General features: G+C 48.2%; 1 protein-coding gene across 1 annotated transcript in view; it reads right to left on the bottom strand.

Annotated features, from left to right (window-relative positions):
• Positions 1 to 401: 401 nt before the first annotated feature.
• Positions 402 to 21,375, bottom strand: part of nkpd1 (NTPase, KAP family P-loop domain containing 1) — a 66,313-nt gene continuing 45,339 nt past the window's right edge. The window contains 4 exon segments of the mRNA XM_078241070.1: positions 402 to 2,107; positions 3,234 to 3,362; positions 8,126 to 8,182; positions 8,185 to 8,230. Of these exon segments, the coding sequence (XP_078097196.1) occupies positions 402 to 2,107; positions 3,234 to 3,362; positions 8,126 to 8,182; positions 8,185 to 8,230 (1,938 nt within the window).

Genomic DNA, 21,375 nt, shown 5'->3' on the forward strand with positions numbered 1-21,375 from the left:
TTTTGACTCATACCAGCCTATAGAGGTATATTTTCCGACTTCACCTACATTCAGGAAAAGATGTTGACCATCTGGCTGATGTGTGCCCCTGCACTAAAAGTAATAAAATTAAATTCAGCAACTGAAGCAGGAGTTTCTTCATATGTGTACTTAATGTAGCAAAGTGCACAATTTTGTTGATTATGGTATAATTCGGGTATCTCCTCCTGTCTGTTCAGTTCTTAGCAAAGTGTGTTCTTGCCTGCCTCACATCCATTATTATTCTTGTATATTTGGGCAATATGGTTCAACAGTCAAGCTGGTATACTTGAGGAATCATTGATCTGTAGACAAGTAATCATTTAATTGCTTTTAAAAATAATTTCTTCCTCATATATATATATATATATATATATGACCTTTCATCCCAAACTTGTAGCATTGGCAGAAGGTGAGATTGTTTTTCTTCCTAATAATTGGCTTCCAAGAAATAACTCCATTTTCCTCTTTAAGGAATAGTCCAGATTAATTGTATACGGCAGGATAAGTTTTGCATCTTTAACGGTGAATTTGTAACTGATTGATAGAAACTTCTGAAAAATTTCTGGATCTCCATCCAGTGACAGTAATTTTTCGATACTGGATTGAATTAATATCAACTTATCTGAGGAATTTTCATAAATGGTCCACAGTAGCATTTCGTCATTAATACACTTTTCTTCGCTTAACTCATCCCTTTGCTCTGCATCTTCCAAGCATTGCCAGATCCAACTGAGGCGACATGGCCAGCAGCTGGCTAGAATAACCCACGCAGCGATTCTCTGAGGAGGAAAGGAACTCATTGAAACATTTTTATTCAACATGAGCATCATCATAATTGGAATTATGTTCACTATCCTCCTCATTTGCAGGAAGTTCTCCTCGATGTACTCATGGAGATTGCTACCTCTGTCCATTAAGCACTGATAGGCCTGATGGATATGGTAACCTATGCTCATTTTGCTATTTATTTGCATAGAAGGTTGGCCATGCCCACTAGAAACATTAATCAGCGGCTCAATTTCCAAACAATTTCCCTGACACTTGTTTGCTTCGAGTTGTTCAGGCTGCAGTGGGGTGTCTTCCATCAGGGCATCTTTGCCTTTCACTACCTCCTGAATAAAGTTGAGTTTGGTCTGAGTATCCATTTTTGGGACAGAAAAAGGTAGTGTCACGATCCTATTAAGGAACACGTAGCCATTGTCTGCCATACCTTTAAGAGTATTAGATTTCTCCACACAAGCTACAATAATGCTCGGATCAACAGCCAACACGGAAATAAAAGGCGCATCCGGATCAGAAAGTAGGATGTTCATAGCATCTAAGACTCCAACAACTTTATCTGGAGTGCACCTGTCAAGGCTCATGATTTCCAGCACAATTCGAACCTTTCTTCGTTCAAATATTTCTATGTAGTGGATGAAGTTTGTAAGAACTTTAACTTCTTGTTTGATATCATTCATAAACCCCAGCTGACTGCTGAAATCTGTTTTATTCATTAGGCTTTCCATTTTGGCCTTTTGGCTGACTAGCATATTCTTGCCCACCATTAAGGAGTTCTTCATTGTCAGAAGGGCAGAGCATCCAATTAATCCAAAACCAACACCTTCAAGGGCCATGATGTAATCACTTCCCATTTCGCCAACAGAAAAGCCAAACTTTAAGATGACCAGTAATAGTGCCAGAGCTAGCACTAGGAGGAAACTGAAGATAAGCCAAACTGGAATTCCAAGGATTTTCTTAGACACCCATTCGCAGTTGGATTGGCTTTTTTCTATAGTGGCCTGGTGACCAAGGGACCTAACAATGCTGGTCGGAATGCATCCAAACTGATCTTTAATGTTGTCACACAATGTTGTTATGAGTCCAGCCCATAGCTTTTCACTTCCTGCAAATTCCCATGCGCTGAACTGAATAAATATGAATCGGACATTTTTCCGCTTTTGATGCCGTTCCGTCAATTGGGGCTGGAGGAAAACCAAATGCAACAAAAGGTAAACAAACCCAAGACCAGTGGTTGATCGAGGTTTTTCCTGGGTCCTCGTCAATTCCTTTTTTTCTCTCCTAAGCACTTCCACTATCATTTGTCCTGTAAAAGAATGACATTGTCAGCGCACACAATTCCTTGCAAAATACGAATGTATCTCTTTGTTTAGGTTGAGTCCAAGTGGACACATTTGGGAATTTTAGAGAGGCGATAGCCTAGTGGTATTATCGCTAAACCATGGCCAATCAACCTAACCTGCACATCTTTGGACCATGGGAGGAAACCGGAGCACCCGGAGGAAACCCACGCAGACACGGGGAGAGTGTGCAAACTCCACATAGACAGTGACCTAAGCTGGGAATCGAACCCAGGTCCCTGGAGCTGTGAAGCAGCAGTGCTAACCACTCTGCTACCGTGCCGTCCTTGACTTGAATATTAATTTCAAGTCTTTGTTAATTTTCCTAGCTAGGTGAATAAACATTCCTGTCAAGCATGGATTCTTTTCTGCTGATCTGACATAATCTACAATGAATTTTATTGGAGCCTCACACTCCCCCTTCCAGTTTCCAGTTTCCAGTCTATCTGGCACCAAACTTGCTCATCAGCATTCCTTTCCCATTTCTTCACACTAACTATTACTAAATTCATCATGTTGTAACATTCAGGCAGCTGATTAACCCCTAGAACTACTAGTTTCCCATGGTTCTGTCTGCCCCCAGGAAATCGACAAAAATGGTGATGTATGAACAAATTTCTCCTCAGGTCTGAGTAACTTGAACGAGACTTGAACGAGCAAGGTAAACAGATTGTATTTGTTCTTTGCCATTCAATGTGATACTGCAAGACAGTTGTGTAAAATTAATCCTGATATTAATCAGTGTGAATTAAAGTTTGTTTCTGTCCAAACTAACAGCCCTTCATCACAACTATAACCACATGAATTCTGTTAAGAAAGCTTAGAGTGCCCAGTGGGTCCATGACACGAGTTGCTTTTGGTACCAGTCTCATGGGCACTACATGATAGAGGTTGTAGCAGTGTTTTGACACATAACAAGTATTAACAGACACCTCAGAATGTCTTAGTCCTTGTGATGGCATTAAGGACAAGGATAAATGGCTATCTTATTAAACAGACAGGTTGAGTATTCCATTTAAAGCCCAGAGATGGATAAGGAATTGGCTGAAATGATTTAGCCGCAGTGAAAATGTCAAAACAAAATGAACTTACTTTGGACATTGTGCAGAAGCCGGTTGATTCCAGATCCCCAGGGTGCATACAGTCCAACTGTCGTGGGGGTGGGGATATAGCACAGGGCTTTACCAAGGCATTCTGCATAAACGTCGTACTCAGTTTTCCCTAAGAAATTCAATGCAGTAAATTAGTAACTCATTGGTCTACTTTGACTTGAACAAGAATTTCAGCAGAACTCTTATAACTGAGCTCATTTTTTTTGCAAAAATATACTTTATTCATATCTGAAAGAACCTTACAAAACATTTCAAAATAGCCATCACAGAAAGGGCAATAATATTCAAGTTTTCTCTATGGATCATGTTGCATCCTGAGATGCTTCAATACAATCAAAAGAGCATTACAGACATTTGAAAGTAGTAATTACTTTCCCTTTCTTTTTAACTTAGATAAAGGGGAACCTGTAGATGTAGTGTACCTGGATTCCAGAACCATTTTACAAGGTGCACATCAAAGGTTACTGTGCAAAGTAAGAGTTCATGGCATTGGGGGTAACATATGAACATATATAGAGGATTGGTTAGTTAACAGGAAACAGAGAGTATCATAGAATCCCTACAGCACAGAAGAAGGCTATTTGGCACATCAAGTCTGCATCAACTCTCTACTCAGCATCTTACTCAGACCTACTCCCTGCCCCACCGCATAACCCCACACATTTACCCCACTAAACCTCCTAACCTACACATTTGGGTACGCTGAGGGAGAATTTAGCATGGCCAATCCACCTAACCAGCACATCTTTCGGACTGTGGGAGGAAATTGGAACACCTGGAGGACACCCACGCAGGCATAGGGAGAACGTGCGGACTCAACACAGTGACCCAAGGCTGGAATCGAACACAAGTCCCTGGCATTGTGAGGCAGCAATGCTAACCACTGCGCCATAAATAGGTCATGTTCAGGTTGGCAAGATGCAGTAAATGGAGTGCCAAAGGGATCAGTGTTGGCCTCAACTATTTACAATTTATATCAATGATTTGGAAGAAGGGACCTAAGATATAGTAGCTAAATGTGTTGGTGACACAAAGATAGATATGTTATGAAGAGGATATAAGGAGTCTGCAAAGGGACATAGAATAGTGGTTAAATGAGTGCTCGTAAAATTGGCACATGGAGTATAATGTGGGAAAATGTGAACTTAACCACTTTGAAAGAATAGAAAAGGAGCATATAATTTAAATGGAGAGAGATTGCAGAACCCAGTGGTACAGAGGAATCTGATTATCCTAGTACATGAAACACAAAAAGTTAGCACATAGGTTCAGCAAGTGATTAGGAAGGAAAAGGGAATGTTTATGGCAGGTGGAATCGGATATAAAAGTAAGGAAGTTTTGCTACATTTGCACAGGTCATTGGTGAGACCACATCTGGAGTATTGTGTACAGTTTTGGTTTCCTTATCTCAGAAAAGATACATTTGTATTGGGAGCAGTTCAGAGAAGGTTCACTTGGCTGTTTCCTGGGGTGAAGGGGTGAGGGAAGGTTGGGCTTTTATCCATTGTAGGTTAGAAGAATGAGAGGCAATCTTCTTGAAACATGTAGATCCTGTGGGCATTTGACAGGGTGGATACTGATAGGGTTTGGATGTTATGGAGAGGTGACGGGGTTTGCCCACTCTCAACCTGTCCCATGCCAGCTTGCCTCACAACCATAACAGGCTGAGGGCTGAGTGGAGCTTCTGCCCGCTCTGGGAAGGAAATCCCACCTATAGGATCTTCCCACCAATTGGATTGGTCCCAGCAGTGCTAAAAGCGCATTTGTGAGCTCCCAAGAGGAGGAGGAAGAAGGCCCATGGATCCCTGGAAACAGGTAAGTCACGGGTCTGGGCCAGGGAGGGTTGGGGCAGGTCAGGGAGGGGGTGGGGGGTTGGAATTAAAAGTGAAAAGGAAAAGGTGGGGGGGGGGGAATGGTTGTTCTATCTTGTTGGTAAAGAGCAACTCCTAAAGATAGAGCACCACCTTCCTCCTGCCTTTGAAGGATTTATTTACAAATTCGGCTACACACTCCCACCTAAACATTTTATGATAAGGCTTGACGACAAGCCTAATTGACCCTTGATTATCTGGGTGGGGGCGCGGGGGGGGGGGGGGGGGGGGGGGGACACGGTTAGCGCTTCTGCCTCACAGTGCCAAGGACCCAAGTTCAATTCCAACCTCGGGTCACTGTTTGTGTGGAGTTTGCACATTCTCCCTGTGTCTGTGTGGGTTTCCTCCGGGTGCTCCGGTTAATCCCACAGACTAAAGATGTGCGGGTGAGGTGGATTGGCTATGCTAAATTGCCCCTTAGTGTCAGGTGGATTATCAGGGTAAATACGTAGGGCCTGGTTGGGATTGTTGTCAGTGCAGGTTCAATGGGCCGAATGGCTTCCTTCTGCAGAGTAGAGATTCTATAATGCTATTCTATGAAATAGATATCAGTCTCTGCCCATCCCCCTCATTATGGGGATCAGCTCGAGATGAGTCAAAAGCGATGGGCTGGACACCCACCTTCCTTTACATTTCACCTCTGAAAATGCACCTGGTAGTGCCATGTAAAATACAGCCCCAGATCTTTCGGACACAGGGGTCTCCCATTTAAGATGGAGATGAGGAGATATTCAATGGCATTACCATCACTGAATTCCCCACTCTCAACATTCTGGAAGTTACCATTGACTTGAAACTGAACCGGACTTGCCATATAAATACTGTGGCAACATTAGCAGGCCAGTGGCTAGGAATCCTGTGGAATTCCTGACTCCCCAAAGCCTGTCCACCATCTACAAGGCACAAGTCAGGAGTGTGATGGAATACTCTCCCCTTGCCTGGACGAGTCCAGCTCAAACAACACCAAATAAATTTGACAGCCTATAGGACAAAGCAGCTCTCTTGATTGACACTACATCCACAAACATTCACTCCCTCCATCACCGACTAACAGTGGCAGCCATGTGTACCATCTACAGGATGTACTGTAGCATCTCACCAAGGCTTCTTTGACAGTGCCTTCCAAACCCACGAACACCGCCATCTAAAATGACAGGAACAGTGGACGCATGGGAACACCACCACCTGGAAGTTCACCTCCAAGTTACACACCACCCTGACTTAGAAACATAAGCTGTTCCTTCACTGTTGCTGGGTCAAAATCCAGGAACGCCCTCCCTAACAGAACTGTGGGTGTGCCTCCACCATATGGACTGCAACGGTTCTCGGCCTTTTGGCTAAGATCAAGTGTAGTATGGACAGGATGCTGCACTTGGTTGAGGTCATTAGGTTGCATTTAAGCTTCATTTGAAGCAATTTTTAAAAGCGGCATCTCGGCCTTTTGGCTAAGATGCAAATGAGATCAAGCCTTGGAGGAGGAGGACTTGCACCTACTCCAATCAGCTTGGATCATGTAGATCAGGCCCAAGACAGGAGGTGAGAGCCCCGTCTTGTCGGCTTGGATCGGGAATGTCTCAACTTGTTGAGACTCTGAATTGGACTTGATTTGATTGAATTGGAATAAATTTAAAAAAAATATGGACTGCAGCGGTTCAAGAAGACAGCTCACCACCACCTTCCAAAGAGCAATTAGGGATGGGCAATTCATGCTGGCCTAGCCAGTGATCCCTTGAATGAATGATTTAAAAACATTCTCAGAAAATCATTTGTCTGTGGAGTTCTCTTCCCCAGAAAGGAGTGGAGGCTGGAATATTGAATATTTTTAAAGCTGAATTAGATTTTTGACTGACAAAGGAGTCAAAGGGAGAGTAAAATTGATGCCATAATCAGATAGCCTTGATCTTGTCAAATTACAGGGCAAGCTTGAGTTATCCAATGACCCACCCCTGTTCCTAATTAATATGTGCGTACGTATTGTATGTTTATTCCCTCAGTCCTACTGGGGGTTGGGAAATATTACCATCAGAACTCTTCCCTCACTTCTCCGGATCACTCAATCTGGACTTCTGGTGAACCCAGCTCCGGAGCTCACATTAGTTCCTCCTCTCACCCAAGATCCTCTTTCGACCAACACCCATTGTAGAAATCTCACCGTTTCTCTGTGTGTCTCTGAATGAAAACTGTTGTTGAACCAGAATCCATGAGTATGTTTAAAAGAAAATTGGATTGTTTCTTGACAATTTAGGATGTGAGGAGCGAACTGGGCTGTGGAAAGTGAGGGAAGAGTGGGATTAGGCTAGGTGGGATGTTACAGGAATGGAGAGTTTGGGGAGAATGGGATTAGACTGGGTGGGATGTTACAGGAATGAGTGGTGAGGGGGAGAATGGGATTAGACTTAGTCATGATGTGGAGATGCCGGCGTTGGACTGGGGTAAACACAGTAAGAAGTTTAACAACACCAGGTTAAAGACCAACAGGTTTATTTGGTAGCAAAAGCCACACCTTTTGCTACCAAATAAACCTTTTGGACTTTAACCTGGTGTTGTTAAACTTCTTATTGTATTAGACTTAGTGGCAGAGTACAGGAAAGGAAAGGAGGGGCAGTAGTGGAATTAGATGAATGGCTTTTGTGCAGGAAAATAATTTAAACTATAAAAGATGACAAGATAACTTCACTTTATGTGTCCACCTAGAATGCCACTAAAGTTTCCTATCTTTACAGCATTCTGAACGATTCCATTATTTCTACTTTCATTCCTGATCTATTGTGGAGATGAATGATTACTTCTGAAATTGCCGAAAGTGAGAATTGGCAGTTTAGATTGATGAAGCATGGTAGAAAATGAAATTACCCGCAAAGATAATATTTTAGTTTAAGGAACTTGCAGTTACTGAAGTTAGATACACAAAAAAAGAAGTCGTTTTAATCACAACAGCAGTAAATCAGCTGACCAACGCAAACAATCTGTTTTCTGAATCAAACATAAAGTATTTTCTTACCACTGTGCTCACGGTTCGACATCTTAAGTTGAATTGCTTTCAGTAGAAATATGTAATGCTGATGATAGATAACTTCTGTAACGTGAGAACATTTACAGTCTGCTGCTACAGGTAATTATGCCATTTGCAAACTTGCTGACAGTTTACAGTGATGTAAAGGAACACGGTTCTGCGCAGTTTTAAGATAGCTTTGTTATCTGGGCGGTCTTTGCCGCGGGGAATTCCCACACCAGCTATATTCTCATCTTGACACTATCCTTCCTGTCGGAGCCTGAAAAAAAGGATAAATGAAAGAAAAATGAAAAGAGTGTGTTCTCTTGAAATATGGGTAAATTTAATGAAAAAGACATTTACCATTGTTCTTTGTTTTCTTGTGAGTTTCAATATCCTGTTTCCTGGGCCAAATACCATGATGTGGAGATGCCGGCGTTGGACTGGGGTGAACACAGTAAGAAGTCTTACAACACCAGGTTAAAGTCCAACAGGTTTATTTGGTAGCAAATACCATAAGCTTTCGGAGCGCTGCTCCTTCGTCAGATGGAGTGGAAATGAACAGATACTGTTTGTTTGAGTGATGTAAGATAAGCCAAACTGTTTTCTCGAGAGCTGCACTTTAAGCCAATCAGATTACTTAGGGGGAGGGAAAAAGAAAAACGGCGGGAGGCAGAGGAAGCTGCAGTGGGGAAACACACGTGGGAAAGAGGGAGCTGCAGTGGGGAGACACACGTGGGGAAGAGGAAGCTGCAGTGGGGAGACACACGTGGGGAAGAGGGAGCTGCAGTGGGGAGACACACGTGGGGAAGAGGAAGCTGTTTCTATGCGGTAAAAACCCGGTTTTAACGTCGAGGCAAATAATATTTGTAGACTAACGTACTTCACAGTAAGGGCACAAATATTACTGAGCAGTTAAAGCTCGTGTTTGTCGCAGTTTAGTAACTCGTTTTTTCCAGTTTGAAGTGAAAGGCAGCAAGGTTTAGTCCTGTTTGTTATTTTCATTACTGTTGAGAAAAAGTGTAAAGCGCATCGTCTTGTACTCTCAAGCGTGGACGTTTCTGCTAGAAACTGCCGGTGAGGGACAGTCAGCTATAAACGCCGGGCGTAGTTTTCACTAAGACGGAGAGAACGAGGATTAGCTGAAGCTAACTTGCTAAGTAGCACTGCCGAGGAGGACAGACTTCAGCGCACTGGACCTGCGTCACTACACGGACAGCTTGCTGCATTTTCTTTTCCTGCTGCATCATCTTCCCGTTGGCAGACTCTTCTGGACTGTGTGTGTCGTGGTTGCGTGAGTAACTGGAGACTATACTATCAGACACTGAATGGTATCAGCAGTGTGTTGTTGAGGGCGTGTTTTCTTCATATGTGCCCCAACGTTTATAAATCCAAGCGCTTGGTAATATTTTGAACATTTCTCAGGGTTGAAACTGTTTAATTGAAAAATCTTTAGTTTGGGCTCTTTACCTGTTTTATGAGATGCAACAATGCAAGAAAATAAATTTATTTTTGTTATTCCTTTTGCATGGTTGTCCTGAACCTTTTCTTATTATAATGTTTACATACTTACCATTTTAAGAGGCACCACGCTATTATTAATAGGTTATTACTCTAGATTGCAACTGCATACACTAATCCTTTTCATTCACGCCTGTACTGACATTTATTGGTAAATAGGAAATTTAGCCTCACTCAACACCAACCGCTAAGAACTCAGGATCCTGTTAATTGAACATTTACATAGTAGCCCCTTATAACATCAAGCACATCCCAGGTACAGATTTACTTAACTCAGCTGGTCAGAGCATATAGTTGTCAGCAGGGGGTTACATTCCTAAAGTATGGTGCCCAGAATTGAACACAATATTCCAGCTGTAATTTACCATCAAATCATTAATGCTCAGCATAACTTCCTTGCTTTTGTAAAGTCAAGTTTTAATACTTCCTTTAAAACAGTTTTAACAGCTTTCTCAACTTGTCCTGTCACTTTCTAATACCTTTCTACATCCACCCTCCCGTGTCACCAAGCTCAGGTTTGGGGTTGGATTCCTTGTGTATTGATGGGGGTGCAGATGAAACTCCTTTCCGCAGTGAGGGAAATGTCTGAGGCTGGGATCATCCTATGCATAGAAGGGTCAGAATACCAGTCAGCCCCTCTGTGTCCTCGATCTACGTTTAACTCTCCATTTGGCTGGAGATTTTATTGAGTTCCAGCTATTTGCAGCTATTTATTCAATCAGGAATTAATGATCGTTGTGAGGTATACCCAGACCCAGAAAAGCAGTTTACACAATGGGCAGGAAATATTTTCACTGTTTGGAGGAATTATACATGAAAGGAGATACGGGGGGGATTCAACTTGGGGAAGAGTTTCACTGTGGGGGGGAATACATAGGAGGCTGCTAAAGCAGAAATTATACAGGGGTTTGCACATGGTTGAATTATAAAGGGGATATTGCATATGGAATGGGGTATTAGATGGGTGGATGGGATGTTAAAGGAGTCTGCAAGAGAGGGGAAAGTGGCATGCAGGGTGACTCAATTATGCTAAATTTTGATTTCCTGCTGGAGGTTCGGATGAGGAGGTTAAGTCAGAGGCAGCGCTTGCAGAGTGTCAAGCCTCACGCTGTTCTCTAGTGGGTTCGGACTTGTAATACTCACTAGCGCAAAACATTTTTAATCATGTCCTACCTTCAAAATAAAATTAGTGGTTCACAATGTCATGGCACCTGGTTCATGTTTGTTTATGATGGCATCTGGTCAGCTTTGTGCAGTTGTGTAGGAGGTCAATGGTTTTCCTGTTGAACTCTGCAGCACGGGGGGGGGGGGGGGAAGGGAACAGGAGAATGACAGCTCACAATGGGGCGAAGAACCAGTAAGAGTCAATCAGGGGTGAGGGGCTTTTGGGAATTGAAGGGTTGGGAGTCTGTTGCATGAAGGAGTGGAAGAGATATCCGTGGGAGAACAGAAGGTCAGATCAGGGCATGAGGAGTGAAGTGGGAAGGGCTTGGGGTTCTGGTGTAATGGGGACAACCAATCAAGGTGAGAAAATGAGGGACAGTCAGTGCTGTCATAATGTGGGCCCATCTCAGGGTGTTGGCTGGGAGAGCCCATACAGGGTATGGGCAGGTTACACCTTCAACTTTTCTATTAGTACTTGCTGTGTTTGCACTCAGACAGTCTCCTTTACAATGTATAGAAGGGAGGGCCAGCTGAGCCTGCAAGTTTCGCCATGTCTCACAGAGTAGTGAGTACAACACTGAGCACTAACGTCAACATTCACTGAAGGAACAAAATAAAAGTATTTCTTCCTCCACAATAGAGGAGCTGTCCCTTGTTCGCCTGTAATCAATGTGTGTCAACCTTGAAGCATGCCAGTACAATTTGCCATGATAAAGAATCTCAGTGTGACCAGGATCTGTACCTGCATTGACAGCTGACAATTTTTCACACGAAAAATTCAATCCCTCCCCCCGCAGCCTCGCACCCCTGTGGAATCACGTGTGTTTCCTTGTGCACGCCATCCATACCTTAAAGTTTAATTACAATTGCATGGAAAATGGGGAAAAAACGGAAGCGTTTGACACTTCCCAATTCCACGATCAGAAATGGCAAGCTACTGATAAAATTCCATTCAAGGAGAGGGAATTAGTCAGAATATTGCAAATAGATTTCCTTCTCTGGATGTTAATTGGTGAATTTACATCAGTGGCTCATAGAGTCATAGAGGTTTACAGCATGGAAACAGGCCCTTCGGCCCAACTTGTCCATGCCGCCCTTTTTTTAAACCCCTAAACTAATCCCAATTGCCCGCATTTGGCCAACATCCCTCTATGCCCATCGTACCCATGTAATTATCCAAATGCTTTTAAAATTGTACCCGCCTCTACTACTACCTCTGGCAGCTTGTTCCAGACACTCACCACCCTCTGTGTGAACAAATTGCCCCTCTGGACACTTTTGTATCTCTCCCCTCTCACCTTAAACCTATGACCTCTAGTTTTAGACTCCCCTACCTTTGAGAAAAGATATTGACTATCTAGCTGATCTGTGCCCCTCATAATTCTATAGACCTCTGTAAGATCACCCCTCAGCCTCCTACGCTCCAGAGAAAAAAGTCCTAGTCTATCTAGCCTCTCCTTATAACTGAAACTACCAAGTCTTGGTAGCATCCTAGTAAATCTTTTCTGCACTCTTTCTAGTTTAATAATATCCTTTCTATAATAGGGTGACCAGAACTGTACACAGTATTCCAAGTGTGGCCTTACCAATGTCTTGTACAACTTCAACAAGACATCCCAACTCCTGTATTCAATGTTCTGACCAATGAAACCAAGCATGCCGAATGTCTTCTTCACCACTCTGTCCACCTATGACTCCACTTTCAAGGAGCTATGAACATATACCCTTAGATCTCTTTGTTCTGTAACTCTCCCCAATGCCCTACCATTAACTAAGTAAGTTAATGACACTTCCCAATTCCACGATCAGAAATGGCAAGCTACTGATACAATTCCATTCAAGGAGAGGGAATTAGTCAGAATATTGCAAATAGATTTCCTTCTCTGGATGTTAATTGGTGAATTTACATCAGTGGCTCATAGAGTCATAGAGGGATTGAGTTTAGGAGTCGGGAGATAATGCTGCAGCTTTATAGGACCCTGGTTAGACCCCACTTGGAGTACTGCGCGCAGTTCTGGTCACCTCATTACAGGAAAGATGTTGAAGCCATTGAAAGGGTGCAGAGGAGATTTACAAGGATGTTGCCTGGATTGGGGGGCATGCCTTATGAGGATAGGTTGAGGGAGCTTGGTCTCTTCTCCCTGGAGAGACGAAGGATGAGAGGTGACCTGATAGAGGTTTACAAGATGTTGAGAGGTCTGGATAGGGTAGACTCTCAGAGGCTATTTCCAAGGGCTGAAATGGTTGCTACGAGAGGACACAGGTTTAAGGTGCTGGGGGGTAGGTACAGAGGAGATGTCAGGGGTAAGTTTTTCACTCAGAGGGTGGTGGGTGAGTGGAATCGGCTGACGTCGGTGGTGGTGGAGGCAAACTCGTTGGGGTCTTTTAAGAGACTTCTGGATGAGTACATGGGATTTAATGGGATTGAGGGCTATAGATAGGCCTAGAGGTGGGGATGTGATCGGCGCAACTTGTGGGCCGAAGGGCCTGTTTGTGCTGTGGCTTTCTATGTTCTATGTTCTAAGTCCTGCCCTGGTTCAATCTACCAAAATGCATCACCTCGCATTTGTCTAAATTAAACTCCATCTGCCATTCGTCAGCCCACTGGCCCAATTGATCAAGATCCCGTTGCAATTGGAGATAACTTTCTTCACTGTCCACTATGCCACCAATCTTAGTGCCATCTGCAAACTTACTAACCATGCTCCCTAGATTCTCATCCAAATCATGAATATAAATGACAAATAACAGTGGACCCAGCACTGATCCCTGAGGCTAATAGTGCAGATGTGGATTTACACAGAAGTTTAGAGCTGAGAGAGGAGAGAGAAGGAGATAGCAGCTTGGATTTTCATCTTTGACGTGGAAACCATAAGTTGGGTCATTTCTGGATTGTGATCCTGTTTCCTATCAACACTCTTTTCATCATGAGGTGCATTCTTATCCTGCTTTGCTTGAAATTGCCAGCAATGGGAAGGAGGAAGAAATCCTGGAATTGAGACATTTCCCCCAGTTTGAAAACCCACCCTTCTCCATTCCAACACACACAGAGACATGAAAATCTGGCCAAGGAATTGGGATTGTTCACAAGGAGGAGAATTAGATTTGAGGCCAGTGCCCCTTCACCAGATTCCCTTTATTTACAAACTCAGTTCCACTCCTTACGGTGCTTCAGATACAAAGTCAGAATCTGGAGTGCCAGTGGACCTGACACTTCCATATTTATATACTGGTGAGGTTCCCTGATTGGACAGGCAATCAGGGAGCTCATACTCCAAGAGGCCAATCTTATGGACCTCATTGAAGTCATTACAGTTTGTCAGTTCACAGAGGAGGGCAATTAGCTTTGTCAGTTCAAGGGGTGAGACACAAGGTAGAATTTTACAGGTTCAGCTGTGTCTCCATTCTGTACATTGTAAAGCAGGTTATTGTAGGTCACTGGATAATTGAAATGTTGGTACTGAACTGAAAACCCTGGAAGGACTCTCCACTCACATTGTCTGTACCTTTAAGACTTGATTACCTGTAAAAACTCGCATTCCAACCATTATCTTGTAAATTGAGTTTGTGTCTATATACACCCTGTTTGTGAACGGAACTCCTCACTCACCTGAAGAAGGAGCGAGACTCCGAAAGCTTGTGCTGCCAAATAAACCTGTTGGACTTTAACCTGATGTTGTGAGACTACTTACAGGACTCTCCCAACCAACACCCTGAGGTGGACTCATATTTGGACAGCACTGATCACACCTTTCAGGCCCCTTGTTCACTTACCCAGAGTGACTGTCCAGCACACCCACGATGCCACAGCCCACTTCATTTCTCTATGCCCATCCTCTGCCTTGCCTGGATCCCTTTTCCATTCCGCTGCACCACTGACTCACTCTTGTCAGTCCTGCACCTCCATGTGAGCTGACATTCTCCGATCCCACCTCCCTTCCCAGAAGGAATAAAGCAGTGAAACGTGGGAAGGAATGGTACCAATGAAATCTGTCCAAACTGATCTTGGAGAGTGCAACAAGGAAATCCACTGACCTCAGATACAACTGCACAGAGGTGATTGGCCAACTTTCTACACAATGAACCAAATGTGACTGGATTCTCTTCAATGTAGATAAAGATAACAAAGATAAGTGGAAAAGTGAATCGTGTGGAGGACGGAGAAGATCTGCAGAGAGATTTGGACAGGCTGAGTGAGTGGGCGAGGATATGGCAAATGGAGTATAACGTTGATAAATGCGAGGTTATACACTTTGGAGGAAATAATAACAAATGGGATTACTATCTCAATGGAAACAAATTAAAACATGCTACCGTGCAAAGGGACCTGGGGGTCCTTGTGCATGAGACGCAAAAGCCCAGTCTGCAGGTACAACAGGTGATCAAGAAGGCAAATGGGATGTTGGCCTATATCGCGAGGGGGATAGAATATAAAAGCAGGGATGTCTTGATGCACCTGTACAGGGCATTGGTGAGGCCGCAGCTGGAATACTGTGTGCAGTATTGGTCCCCTTATATGAGGAAGGATATATTGGCATTGGAGGGAGTGCAGAGAAGGTTCACCAGGTTGATACCGGAGATGAGGGGTTTGGATTATGAGGAGAGGCTGAGGAGATTGGGTTTGTACTCGTTGGAGTTTAGAAGGATGAGGGTGGATCTTATGGAGACTTATAAGATAATGTGGGGGCTGGATAGGGTGGAGGCGGAGAGATTCTTTCCACTTAGTAAGGAAGTTAAAACTAGAGGACACAGCCTCAAAATAAAGGGGGGTCGGTTTAAGACAGAGTTGAGGAGGAACTTCTTCTCCCAGAGGGTGGTGAATCTCTGGAATTCTCTGCCCACTGAGGTGGTGGAGGCTACCTCGCTGAATATGTTTAAAGCGCGGATGGATGGATTCCTGATCGGTAAGGGAATTAAGGGTTATGGGGATCAGGCGGGTAAGTGGTACTGATCCACGTCAGATCAGCCATGATCTTATTGAATGGCGGGGCAGGCTCGAGGGGCTAGATGGCCTACTCCTGCTCCTATTTCTTATGTTCTTATGTTCTTATGTAGGAAATTATGAAAAAAAATTTACACTGATGATTATTCATGCAATGACAATGTATTACAAGTACCCACATGGGAATCGTAGCAGGTGGTGGAGGGTGGGGGGGTGGGGGGGTGGGGGGGGAGGGTGAACCGTGGAAAGGTCCATCGACCTCGAATGGGATATGTTCCGCAAGCGAGGCCAGAAAAACTCACCCATAGTCTGTTCACAGGGCCCGGGAGGGCAAGTTCAAATCAGGGTCCAAGAGCGCGAGGTTGAGTCAGGGCCCATGAGAAGGAGATCGAGTCAGGCCCTGGGAGGAGGAGATCAAATCAGGGCCCGTGAGGAGGAAATTGAGTCAGGGCCCGATAGGGAGAGATTGAGTCAAAGCCCGGGAGGGAGAGATCCAGTCAAGGCCCAGGAAGGGGAGATCAAGTCAGGGAACTGAGAGGGAGAGATTGAATCGGAGCCTGGGAGGGGGAGATCGACTCAGGGCTGAGGAGGGGGAGATCCAGTCAGGGAACCGAGAGGGAGAGATTGAGTCGGGGCCTGGGAGGGGGAGATCGAATTAGGGCCCGGGAGGGGGAGATCCAGTCAGAGCCCGAGAGGGAGAGATCGAGTCGGGGCCTGGGAGGGGGAGATCGAATTAGGGCCCGGGAGGGGGAGATCCAGTCAGAGCCCGAGAGGGAGAGATCGAGTCGGGGCCTGGGAGGGGGAGATCGAATTAGGGCCCGGGAGGTGGAGATCGAGTCAGGGCCCGAGAAGGAGAGATCAAGTCAGGGCCTGGGAGGGGGAGATTGAGTCAAGGCCCGAGAGGGGGAGATCCAGTCAGGGAACTGAGAGGGAGAGATCAAGTCAGCGCCTGGGAGGGAGAAATCGAGTCAAGGCTTGAGAAGGGGAGGGAAATTGAATCAAGTTCCAAGACGGGTAGATCGAGTCAGGGTGCGAGAGGGGGAGATTGAGTCATGGTTCGAGAGGGGGAGATCCAGTCAGGGCTCGAGAGGGAGAGATCCAATCAGGGCCTGGGAGAAGAAGATCAAGTCAGGGCCCCGAGGGTGAGATCGAGTCAGGGTCTGGGAGGGAGAGATCGAGTCAGGGCCCAGGAAGTGGAGATTGAGTCAGGGCCCGAGAGGGAGAGATCGAGTCAGTGCCAGGGAGAGCAGGTTCAAGTCAGAGCCCAGGAGGACATGGTGGCACAGTGGTTAGCATTGCTGCCTCACAGCGCCAGGGACCTGGGTTCCATTCCCATCTTGTGTCACTATCTGTGTGGAGTTTGCATGTTCTCCCTGTGTCTGCATGGGTTTTTCCGGATGCTCCGGTTTTCAGTCCAAAGATGTGCGGGCTAGGTGCACTGGCCATGCTAAATTGCTCCTTACTGTCAGAGGGACTAACTGGGATAAATGCATGGGATTACAGAATAGGGCCTGGGTGGGATTGTGGTCGGTGCCGACTCGATGGGCCGAATGGCCTCCTTCTGCACTGCGGGATTCTATGAGGGGGAGATCGAGTCGGGACGTGGAAGGGGGATAGTGAGTGAGTGTGAGGGGAGAGTGAGTGTGGGGAGAGTGAATGAGTGTGGGAGAGTAAGTGAGTGAATGTGGGGGGGAGAGGGAGAGTGAGTGTGGCAGGGTGGGGAGAGCGAGTGAGTGTGTGTGGGGGAAGTGAATGAGTGTAGGGGGGAGAGTGAGTCAGTGTGGAGGGGGACAGTGAGTGAGTGGGGGGGGAGAGTGAGTGAGTGTGGAGGGGACAGTGAGTGAGTGGGGGGGAGAGTGAGTGAGTGTGGGGGGAATGAGTGAGTGAGTGTGGGGGAGGGAGTGAGTGAGTGTGGTGGGGGCGGAGAGTCAGTGAGTGTGGGATGGGAGAGTGAGTGTGAGGTGGGAGAGTGAGTGAGCGTAGGATGGGAGTGAATGAATGGGGGGGATGGGAGAGAGAGTGAGTGGGGGGAGAGTGAGTGAGTGGGGGGAGAGTGAGTGAGTGGGGAGATGGGAGAGTGAGTGAGTGTGGGGGAGAGAGTGAGTGAGTGGGGAGATGGGAGAGTGAGTGAGTGTGGGGGGGGGAGAGTGAGTGAGTGTGGGGGGGAGAGTGAGTGAGTGAGTGGGGGGGAGAGTGAGTGAGCGTGGGGAAAGAGTGAGTGAGTGAGTGGGGGGAGAGTGAGTGAGTGAGTGGGGGGAGAGTGAGTGAGCGTGGGGAAAGAGTGAGTGAGTGAGTGGGGGGAGAGTGAGTGAGTGTGGGGGGAGAGTGAGTGAGTGTGGGGGGGAGTGAGTGAGTGTGGGGGTGGGAGAGTGAGTGAGTGGGGGGGGAGAGTGAGTGAGTGAGTGGGGGGAGAGTGAGTGAGCGTGGGGAAAGAGTGAGTGAGTGAGTGGGGGGAGAGTGAGTGAGTGTGGGGGGAGAGTGAGTGAGTGGGGGGAGAGTGAGTGAGTGGGGGGAGAGTGAGTGAGTGTGGGGGGGGAGAGTGAGTGAGTGGGGGAGAGAGTGAGTGAGTGGGGGGGAGAGTGAGTGAGTGTGGGGGGAGAGTGAGTGAGTGGGGGGGAGAGTGAGTGAGTGTGGGGGGGGGAGAGTGAGTGAGTGTGGGGGTGGGAGAGTGAGTGAGTGGGGGAGAGAGTGAGTGAGTGGGGGGGGAGAGTGAGTGAGTGTGGGGGGAGAGTGAGTGAGTGTGGGGGTGGGAGAGTGAGTGAGTGGGGGAGAGAGTGAGTGAGTGGGGGGGGAGAGTGAGTGAGTGTGGGGGGAGTGAGTGAGTGTGGGGGGAGAGTGAGTGAGTGTGGGGGGAGAGTGAGTGAGTGTGGGGGGAGAGTGAGTGAGTGGGGGGAGAGTGAGTGAGTGTGGGCGGGGAGAGTGAGTGAGTGGGGTGAGAGTGAGTGAGTGTGGGATGGGAGAGTGAGTGAGTGGGGGGAGAGTGAGTGAGTGGGGGGGGAGAGTGAGCGAGTGTGGGGGGAGAGTGAGTGAGTGTGGGGGGAGAGTGAGTGAGTGGGGGGAGAGTGAGTGATTGTGGGGGGAGAGTGAGTGAGTGGGGGGGGGGAGAGTGAGTGAGTGTGGGGGGAGAGTGAGTGAGTGGGGGGGGAGAGTAAGTGAGTGGGGGGAGAGTGAGTGAGTGTGGGGGGGAGAGTGAGTGAGTGGGGGGAGAGTGAGTGAGAGGGGGAGAGTAAGTGAGTGTGGGGGGGGAGAGTGAGTGAGTGGGGGGGTGGGAGAGTGAGTGAGTGGGGGGGGGGAGAGTGAGTGAGTGTGGGGGGGAGAGTAAGTGAGTGTGGGGGGAGAGTGAGTGAGTGGGGGGGGAGAGTAAGTGAGTGTGGGGGGAGAGTGAGTGAGTGAGGGGGAGAGTAAGTGAGTGGGGGGGGAGAGTGAGTGAGTGTGGGGGGGGAGGGTGAGTGATTGTGAGGGGAGAGTGAGTGAGTGTGGGGGGGGAGAGTGAGTGAGTGTGGGGGGAGAGTGAGTGAGTGAGGGGGAGAGTAAGTGCGTGTGGGGGGGGGAGAGTGAGTGAGTGGGGGGGTGGGGAGTGAGTGAGTGTGGGGGGGGAGAGTGAGTGATTGTGGGGGGAGAGTGAGTGAGTGGGGTGGTGGGAGAGTGAGTGAGTGGGGGGAGAGAGTGAGTGAGTGGGGGGGGAGAGTGAGTGAGCGTGGGGGTGGGAGAGTGAGTGAGTGTGGGGGGAGAGAGTGAGTGAGTGTGTGGGGGGAGAGTGAGTGAGTGGGGGCGGGAGAGTGAGTGTGTGGGGGGGGAGAGTGAGTGAGTGGGGGCGGGAGAGTGAGTGAGTGTGGGGGGAGAGTGAGTGAGTGTGGGGGGAGAGTGAGTGAGTGTGGGGGGGAGAGTGAGTAAGTGTGGGTGGAGAGTGAGTGAGTGTGGGGGGAGAGTGAGTGAGTGTGGGGGGAGAGTGAGTGAGTGTGGGGGGGGAGAGTGAGTGAGCGTGGGGGTGGGAGAGTGAGAGAGCGTGGGGGTGGGAGAGTGAGTGAGTGGGGGGAGAGAGTGAGTGAGTGGGGGGGGGAGAGTGAGTGAGTGGAGGGAGAGAGTGAGTGAGTGTGGGGGGGGGAGAGTGCGTGAGTGTGGGATCGGAGAGTGAGTGAGTGTGGGGGTGGGAGAGTGAGTGAGTGTGGGGTTGGGAGAGTGAGTGAGTGTGGGGGGAGAGTGAGTGAGTGGTGGGGGTGGGAGAGTGAGTGAGTGTGGGTGGAGAGTGAGTGAGTGGGGGGGGGGGAAGTGAGTGAGTGGTGGGGGTGGGAGAGTGTGTGAGTGTGGGTGGAGAGTGAGTGAGTGGGGGGGGGAAGTGAATGAGTGGTGGGGGTGGGAGAGTGTGTGAGTGTGGGGGGAGAGTGTGTGAGTGTGGGGGGAGAGTGTGTGAGTGTGGGGGTGGGATTTGTGAGTGTGGGGGGAGAGTGTGTGAGTGTGTAGGGGGAGAGTGAGTGAGTGTGGGGTTGGGAGAGTGAGTGAGTGAGGGGGAGAGTAAGTGAGTGTGGGGGGGGAGAGTGAGTGAGTGGGGGGGTGGGGAGTGAGTGAGTGTGGGGGGGGAGAGTGAGTGATTGTGGGGGGAGAGTGAGTGAGTGGGGTGGTGGGAGAGTGAGTGAGTGGGGGGAGAGAGTGAGTGAGTGGGGGGGGAGAGTGAGTGAGCGTGGGGGTGGGAGAGTGAGTGAGTGTGGGGGGAGAGAGTGAGTGAGTGTGTGGGGGGAGAGTGAGTGAGTGGGGGCGGGAGAGTGAGTGTGTGGGGGGGGAGAGTGAGTGAGTGGGGGCGGGAGAGTGAGTGAGTGTGGGGGGAGAGTGAGTGAGTGTGGGGGGAGAGTGAGTGAGTGTGGGGGGGAGAGTGAGTAAGTGTGGGTGGAGAGTGAGTGAGTGTGGGGGGAGAGTGAGTGAGTGTGGGGGGAGAGTGAGTGAGTGTGGGGGGGGAGAGTGAGTGAGCGTGGGGGTGGGAGAGTGAGAGAGCGTGGGGGTGGGAGAGTGAGTGAGTGGGGGGAGAGAGTGAGTGAGTGGGGGGGGGAGAGTGAGTGAGTGGAGGGAGAGAGTGAGTGAGTGTGGGGGGGGGAGAGTGCGTGAGTGTGGGATCGGAGAGTGAGTGAGTGTGGGGGTGGGAGAGTGAGTGAGTGTGGGGTTGGGAGAGTGAGTGAGTGTGGGGGGAGAGTGAGTGAGTGGTGGGGGTGGGAGAGTGAGTGAGTGTGGGGTGGAGAGTGAGTGAGTGGGGGGGGGGGGGAAGTGAGTGAGTGGTGGGGGTGGGAGAGTGTGTGAGTGTGGGTGGAGAGTGAGTGAGTGGGGGGGGGAAGTGAATGAGTGGTGGGGGTGGGAGAGTGTGTGAGTGTGGGGGGAGAGTGTGTGAGTGTGGGGGGAGAGTGTGTGAGTGTGGGGGTGGGAGAGTTTGTGAGTGTGGGGGGAGAGTGTGTGAGTGTGTAGGGGGAGAGTGAGTGAGTGTGGGGTTGGGAGAGTGAGTGAGTGTGGGGGGAGAGTGAGTGAGTGGGGGGGGGAAAGTGAGTGAGTGTGGGGGTGGGAGAGTGAGTGAGTGTGGGGGGAGAGTGAGTGAGTGTGGGGGGAGAGTGAGTGAGTGGGGGGGGGAAAGTGAGTGAGTGTGGGGGTGGGA

The sequence above is a fragment of the Mustelus asterias genome, chromosome 24 (assembly GCF_964213995.1).
Source record: "Mustelus asterias chromosome 24, sMusAst1.hap1.1, whole genome shotgun sequence".
NCBI classification, from domain to species: Eukaryota; Metazoa; Chordata; class Chondrichthyes; order Carcharhiniformes; family Triakidae; genus Mustelus; species Mustelus asterias.